Source organism: Gymnoscopelus braueri (assembly GCF_963280865.1).
Source record: "Gymnoscopelus braueri genome assembly, chromosome: 17".
Classification (NCBI taxonomy): Eukaryota; Metazoa; Chordata; class Actinopteri; order Myctophiformes; family Myctophidae; genus Gymnoscopelus; species Gymnoscopelus braueri.
The window spans coordinates 26473011-26481189 of NC_137617.1; the positions used below are offsets into that span (position 1 = coordinate 26473011).

The window sequence follows — 8179 nt, forward strand, 5'->3', positions numbered from 1 at the left end:
ATGTGTAAATCATTTTATTTGAAATTTAAATACTTAAATACAGTACATTCATACTCAACGTTATAACAATACAAACTTTAAAAATAAAGAATAAATATAGAATAAATATAGAATAAATATTTCATTAATCTCAGTTACGTAAAGCCAGATGAAAATAGTATTAGCTTTTTAGTGATCTCCGACTTTCATAAAGTTATGAAAGTGTGTCGTTTATATCCATCACTCCTCTCTTTTTTTAATCAAGCAGTAAGTCTGTGTCCCCAACCAGAAACCTGGGAACATGGTTTCTTGGAAGTCACCCTTAAACTGATGCAAAAAGCTGACCACCTTTTTACTCTCGTCTCCCTCCTTCACCTCCTCCACTGCATACATATTGATGATACCTGCAGGTTGGTCTAGATACATCCCCAAAATGGAGCACTTCGCCTTCTCTGCAATATCCTTATTCTGGCCATTGTGCCAAGCTTGATAGCAGGAACCACTCCAGCCAAAGCCCCAGGACTGATCATTCTCTCCCAGCCCTGTAGGGCCATCGGTGGCCCTCCTTCCTGCTCCTTGATAGGCAGCTCCTACCACCGCCCATCCTGAATACTCCACCTCCCAGTAGCCTCGGAAGCCCATTATGCCCTCCTTGGTAAGAACCTTTGAGACAGTGGATGAGAGATTGTGTGAAAGTGAGATACATGTACAGATCCAAGCAGCTTTTATTTGTCACTGACTTATACAGGCGACGAAATGATGTCCCGCAGATTGTGCAACATAAAGTATAACAAAAAGAAACTAGACACGTCGCAATTCAGGGCAATTGCAGAGTGTGGTTGCGCCGACGCGAGTCGCGGGTCGCTGCCGCCGGGACTCGAGGAATACGCTGGGAGGAATACCGTCGGAGGCTGCGCCAATTACATTGTCACATAACTCCTGAGATCACTTGCGTTTCATTTTGAGAGGATTGATCCCCCCAACATAAGGTTTTTGCAAACGGTTACATTTTGAGCATTTGTGGCGCCCCCTATGGATCAAAGTGGAAATGCTTTTGGGGATTTGTTGAATAAACCACCCTTGACATGTGATTCAAATTTAGGATTGACTGGACGTTTCGTTCGTGATTTGTGGCCTTTTTTGTAAAACGGGCCCCTTCCGCTAACTTTGAAAGCCATTTACGGACGAACGGTATGGACTATCAAAATTCTGTCCAGATTATTGCATGGGTCCAGAGATCATGTGTACCGATTTTTGTGAAATTTGACCAAAATATGTGGGAGGAGGAGCTAAAAGTGTGTTTTGAAGAAAATTCAAAATGGCGGAAAATCTATCCTGACGCAAATGGGCGAAACAAAAAGAATAGAATGACAATAAAAAATAATATACAAATATAAAGTGATAGGGCTATACACTAATACTTAGGGGCTTGTCTTAGACAGGCACAGTAACTTATCATAATTAGCAGCGTTTCCATGTGTAGTCAATTTCTGATCAAAAATAGCAATCAACCCAAATGTGCAAAGTAACCATGATGTACAAAGCAACAGGATCAATCAAATGTGCAAGCGTAACGTATATATACATAGATAAATTGGACTGCATAAGGCGTTAAAGAAAGCTCCAATAAGCTCTAAAAGCCAAACTCCACCCACTACAGAGAGTGGTGATGTCAAAATAACACAATTCAGATACAGAGTATAACGGCATGGCCTACCAATCCTTTTAGCTACTGTAGCTCTAGCAAGTTACTACAGTATGAATGCAGTTTGTGAATGAAGCAGCCCAAATCATTATGCAATGTCCAATGGCGAAGTCGCACTATAAAGGAAAAACTGTCTGAATCGACATGCCCTAATGGAAGTAGCAATCTTTATAAATGCTTCCCCTTTAAGTACAAAAGTGCAAGAACATTATGCTCATGTAATGAGAGATTCAATTAAAAAGCAAAGTTTGTTCAGTATATGCATATATTATCAACTAGACATCTACTGTATGATCCAACTTAAAACACTCTTCACACACTTAAAACACTCTTCACACACTTAAAACACTCTTCACGTCCTGGGTTCAATTCCTGCAGGGGGACGCTGTGGGCGCTGGGGGCGTGTTCTCTCCTCCGCATCATCAGTGCCCACACCCTAGGTGGGGTTGGCGAAAGGGCCTTTCTGTGTGGAGTTTGCATGTTCTCCCCGTGTCTCCTAGGGTAGGTACCCTCACAAAAAAACATGCAGTAATCCTGGTCACTATACTGCCTCCCCCTGGCCAGCCGGGGCGCCTGATGGAGGGGAAGGGAACTGGTTGGAATAACGTGTTCCTTCCACGCGCTACGTCCAACCAGGGAAACTCTCCCCTGTCAGGTGATAAGAAGGTCAGACGGCTCTCATGCATTGAAGGAGGCATGAGCTCGGCCCTGGCCTCCCTAGGTTGGCAGAGGGAAGGTAGTGCCCAGGATTACACGCTTAGGCATTGGCACTGGGTGAAAAAATAGGGGTTACAAAATCGTGGGATAAAAAAAAAAAACACTCTTCACGAGTAGCCTATCACTTTGACTTTCACTTCACCAGGCATTTCCTGGTTGTGTCATGCTGTGTTTATTTATGGCTGGAAGTGGTTCTGTTTTGTAATGCGTCATCCTGGTACTGGTGTAGGCTATTATTGGTCTACCTTTGAGAGGACAGACCTTCCGACAAACCCCGTTCTAGACAGATTGGCCTACAGCCTGTGTGTGTGTGTGTGTGTGTGTGTGTGTGTGTGTGTGTGTGTGTGTGTGTGTGTGTGTGTGTGTGTGTGTGTGTGTGTGTGTGTCACATGTCACATGTCACTCAGTTAAGTTCTCATATTGCAGATGTCAGCAGAGTAAATACCTGTGGGGAATGCTCAAATCGCTGCGGGCCATCTAGTACAGGACATTTTAGATCATCCGTCATGTGAGCCACTTTAGCTCCACCTTCTGTGATCCACAGTGTCTTATGGGCTGTCTTATCATCCAGAGAGAGGTTGAGCCAATCTTAAACAAAGAGGAAAAACATGAAATTGTGTGTTTTTGTCATACACTACACACAGACAGAAAAGATGAAAATAAGTGTTCTTACATTTGATGAGATCCGCCCGGCAAGTGGGCTCCGGTATATTTGGCTCATAGACTGGGATATTTTCTAAAAGTAAAGTGAAATCACTATAAAAAAATGAATCAAGAAAATGTAAAAGGCCCAGAATACAGCAATTTCAGTTGCAGGTGTCTTACCGATTAGTGCATTTTCAACTTTGTTTTTCTTTCCTACAGGAAAAAAAGAAAAAAGGGTTCAGCCTAAGGTACTAGATTAGAATCAAATATATAACTTAAAGACGTCACAAATACCCTTGAGTATGTATCGCTATGTCTAAAGTAGTGATGAATTGAGCCATCGCTCATAGTGGCATATACTTAGAAAACCATCTGCCACTGCCAGATCATCACTTCACACATCACACATGCTCGCTGCAGCCAGTGGTTGATTTGTGCCAGGTGGTTGGAATTACCAAAGTACCTTGTACATTGCAGCCTTGGCCTCAGAGTTAGACTCGACTCTAGAGTGACTAAACACGTACAGTATCAAGCCCTGGCTGCATATAAAAAGGACACGATCCTCTGGCATGCAAAATCAGATAAGTGGAGGATGTGTGCCCAGCAAAGCTTTTCCAGTGTAGGTGTTGGAGATCTGTTTCACAGTTGGATTGGATTGTATCCTAATGAGATGAATAACCTTTAACCAGTAGTGCGGAATGAAGTCACCCCTAAAAGCGAAAATGCTTATTGTACACTTTTACTTCCTAGGCTTAGTTAGATCACAATGTATTACAAGGATCATGTTATCTGAGTTACAAGATACTAAAATGGCTTGCAAGTAAGGATAGTCATTCAAAAAAAGAAACAAATGAAGACAAAATCTCTTAATTCAATTAACAGCTTGTCTGGAAATATTTAGAATCTAAAACCCTACACTAACTTATGCTACTTACTGAAATAAATTATGGCTACCCCCCCAACACCGCAAAACAGATCCTGTAACTAATACTTTTAAATGACGTGTAGCCATGCACTCTCTGAATTTCTGGTAAGCTTACTGTGGAGAAGAAGTAAAATACACAGCTAAGCCCTGTAACATTACTACTATCTTGGTGTCTGCCAAGATACATAAAGCATTTGGGGTATCAAGTGAACCCTTTCAAAATAAAGTATCAATTTCCTTCGTACATTTAAATCATCTCCAGCGAGCAACAGTTTACGTTGGCAATTTGTGTCATTAAATAGGCTTCAATTTCTAAACATGCCATGATTTAACAAAATGTTATGATAACTCCAGGAATGTAAAATAATGTTATTATGTTTCAATAACAGTAAGATCTGTGCTGCTTTTAATTGTATTATATAGCATTTTGTTTAATTAATTCGTTTATTTTCCACCCACAGTAGTTGTGCACAAGACTAAGTGTCAAATTAGTTCACATTTATTAGCCAACAAGCTCTGCCTCACAGGAATCTTAAGCTACATATTTATGTATATAGAACATGGTGACATCATTGTCTGGCAACATTACAAGGTGACACTGTGAAAAACATACACACACACACTGCAGTGCCTAAAAATCTTCCACAAAATATTTAAATTTTGTTGATGGGTGGATGAATACCCAGAGATTTAATTTGTTGAAATGGGCTCATCATTTTCATCAGAGAATTTAAAATAAAGAAAGGCACAAACACATTTTCAAGTTCAGTTTCAAGTTCAAGAGCTGGAGCTCATTATACACAGCCCATTTTTCTTTTTGACTTTCCTCCTTGGTTTTATTGGGATACCCTGGGGAAGCCGACAGCTACTGTACAGTGGCCTGGTGAGACCCGGTGGACTCGACACCTTCGGAAGCATTTCTATCGGGTTTTTGGGTGCGAATTGTTATGCTATCTCAATGTCATACCATAAACACTATCGCATATCTTTCAAAGGAAGTTATTTTTGCACGTTGTGACGTTAGTGTACACATTATCTCCCTCATAAGGACAACGGCTTGCCAGTGAGTTATAGCTCTGCGACACTGCCTTTACCCAGACAAGTCGTAAAATCCATGACCCAGTCACCCGTCAAAACAGCAGTGTGACATAACAGCAGTGGTCTAATTACAGCTAAAATGCTGAGGCAGTTTAATAAAAGCATTACTAAAGTTTGTGTAAATGATTTTATTTTGTTAGAATAAATGTTTAAATGGCTCTATATTCCAAAAGGTTTAGTTAAAAAGTTAAAGCTGTATATTCTGATAGTAATCATTGCTATAGATAGAGAGTTTGTTCAGGGACAGGGGTCTCGCAGTCTCTGCAGCTCTTTATTAAACAGAAAATACGTTTTCAGGTGGGATACTAATTGAATCCAATCAGGAGAGAAAACTCATACAGGATACAAGATAAATAAGTGAAATTGAAGTGATTGAAAAGAAAGAAAGAAAAAAAATTGGAACTGGAAAACTGAAGCTGATAAATAATCCTTGTGGGATTCTCTCTCTGATTTGATCAAGTTGGTCCCAACCTGAAATGTTAGTTTCTTTGACTAAGCTGGAGATGGGGATACCCCTGTTACTGAACAAACACTGCAATTATTACTATCAGAATAGAGCTTTAACAAAATAAAAAACTAAAACATTTTGTTTAACAAAACAATATCACTTACACCACCTTTGATTATGATGAGTATGTAGTAGATGTATTTACTTGTATATTACTAAGTTTAATCATGCAGAAAAGGCTATTAAAATACACATTGCCAGAATTATTACTGTACCATATGCACAATACAGTATACAAGTTTTACCAAAGAAAAAAAAGACCCAAGTCTCATATATCAGGTTTTAGCTAAAATACAGGAGTAATTCTCTAATGCAAGTTCATTCACAATCTATTTTTATTATGTCCCATTATCAAAAAAATTTAAACGTCATAGTTACCTGGCTTTCTGGTCTCAGACATGTTTCCTTCGGTTGTCGGCATCTTAACGCTAACAGTCTGTAAAAATTAACATTTCTCAGCTGGTTCCCATTACTCCCAGTTCCTTCATCCCAAGGGTCAGTCTGGGTCCTTAGTGTGACTGCTTAGTTTGTACCACTCGGCACTCTTATATATCTTTCAGATAGGATAAAGTGGGGGAATAGGAGCTAGAGGAACAAAAGGTGCCAATTAAAAGGGGAGGAGGCAGAAGCTCGTACATAATTATGCCTGAGTTTTTCCTTAAAAAGGTTCGGATGGATGGTTGGGATGTTTATTAGGGGGGAACCCTACCTCGAACCCCTCCCACAGCTGAATGGATATTGCGCACTCACTGCACTGATGAATGAAGGGATGATTGGGGCCGACATGCATGCAAACGCACGCACAAGCACTCACAAAGTTGGCAAACATGGCGGCAGGGTTGGGTGAGGGCTGGCATGCAGAGAAGGTCATGAACAATACTCTTCGAGAAATTGGTCATGGTGAGGCCAACTTGAGCTTTGTAATAAATTATGTCAGGCAACTTGGATGGTAAAATGTAAAAGGGGAGAAAGTGCATTTAATGTATTTTCTATTTAATTTGGTATTCAATGTTAATTCTAATTTGATCTTTTTTTTACTTGCTAAAATGAATGAGAAATAATGGTTGCATACAGTAGTGTATGTAAAATGTAAATTCCTTTGGTGAAGGCAAGAATATTGTGTGAATTACGTAGGAAGATGAAGGCTTTACTTCTCTCTGAGTAAAATACTATTTTGACAAATGTTTTGATAATTTACAGCTGATAAGCATTTTGTGAATAAAAACAAAACAGAATTCTGAGTACCGTAATACTGCAGTTGATGATGTACTATTACGGAGGAATACAAATACAATGTCTTTACACAAATACAATTTAATTTAAAGATCCAAAATAAAAAACATGCAAGTGAAATAGCATTTATCACTAACAATGTATTACTGCAATCTTATAATGTAATACTATTAACTGATTATATGCACATTTACATAAACACTAATAATAGATATGGAATGAGATCACTAACACAATTATAGTACCTAAAATTAAATGAAAATATATTCAAAATACGCTCTGCTGAATTTACTGTATGTGAGAAAGGCTCAAAAACAAATGAGACTTGCTAACGTTTAATATAATACTATTCATGTCAGTCAGGGTCACTTGACTTTGAGCTCCAGGCTCCATTCCACCAGGCTTTTGACCAACATTAGCACCATGCTATTTGCTATTTGCCACACACTAAAAGCCTTAATACACATGGCTCGAGTTGAAGACAGAATGTATTCATCCGGTCGTGAATCCATTCGTGCGACCCGCTCTTCACGCTCTACACGGTGGGCTACATATGAGGCGTTTACACATTGGGCCACCTGCCAAGACACTCGCCAAGGCTGGACCCTGTCCTTCTCCAGTTCGTGCCAGACGAGTGACTTTGGAACCTATAGTCCCCCTCACACCCTGTACTTCAATGGGGAATGTAGGTCTGAGCTGTCCTAGACTTGTCAACGGGATCTATTTAAAATAAGACGAGACGAGGGCTTGCAGTATACAGGGGATAACAGGCTGTCCTGTAACCTGCTTGTATAAGTTCCACTGTTTCTGTTCAACCAGAATCACAAAAGGACACAGAGCCTTTGAACTGGCTGCTGACAGGAAAGCGATCTCAAGCCAACGAACTGGGCTGTGATCCTCAATGTGAAGGTCACAATTTCAACATTGATACCTTATATACTGTAACAGCTTCAATGTATTGATCACTATAAAATGATTGCATGAAAACATAATTACAGGTGAAATTCAATCTAATTCGATTTGATTATTGGGGTATAATTAGTGACACAATCACATCATTGTATTATGATAATTAATGTAGTGGATAAAGTAAGATACTGAGCCAAACTTTACCGAACAGCTGTGAAACTAATTAAACACAAAAGGTAACCTGTTTAATATTCTATATTTTCATGCTTTTGTAAATCTATCTTTAATGACTTATTTAGTGAATAATGCACTTACAATATATTAATAGTTTCATCCTGTTTTATGACTTTTTTGTGACCATAGTTGTAATTCTGCATTGTGTTTGCGTGCATTCATAGACACATACGCGTTTTAGATATAAAATAAATCAAAAGAAAATAACTTTCCTAAATGTAATCTC

At 39.3% G+C, this 8179-nt stretch overlaps 1 protein-coding gene across 1 annotated transcript; it reads right to left on the bottom strand.

The window, feature by feature from the left end:
• Positions 1 to 6210, bottom strand: LOC308105543 (stonustoxin subunit beta-like). The gene is made up of 5 exons (XM_080456346.1): positions 5956 to 6210; positions 3227 to 3259; positions 3075 to 3137; positions 2847 to 2989; positions 1 to 642 (listed from the first exon to the last, which is right to left on the bottom strand). The coding sequence occupies exons 1-5, from the start codon at positions 5996 to 5998 to the stop codon at positions 220 to 222; spliced, it is 705 nt and encodes a 234-aa protein (XP_080312472.1). The 5' UTR covers positions 5999 to 6210; the 3' UTR covers positions 1 to 219.
• Positions 6211 to 8179: the final 1969 nt, after the last annotated feature.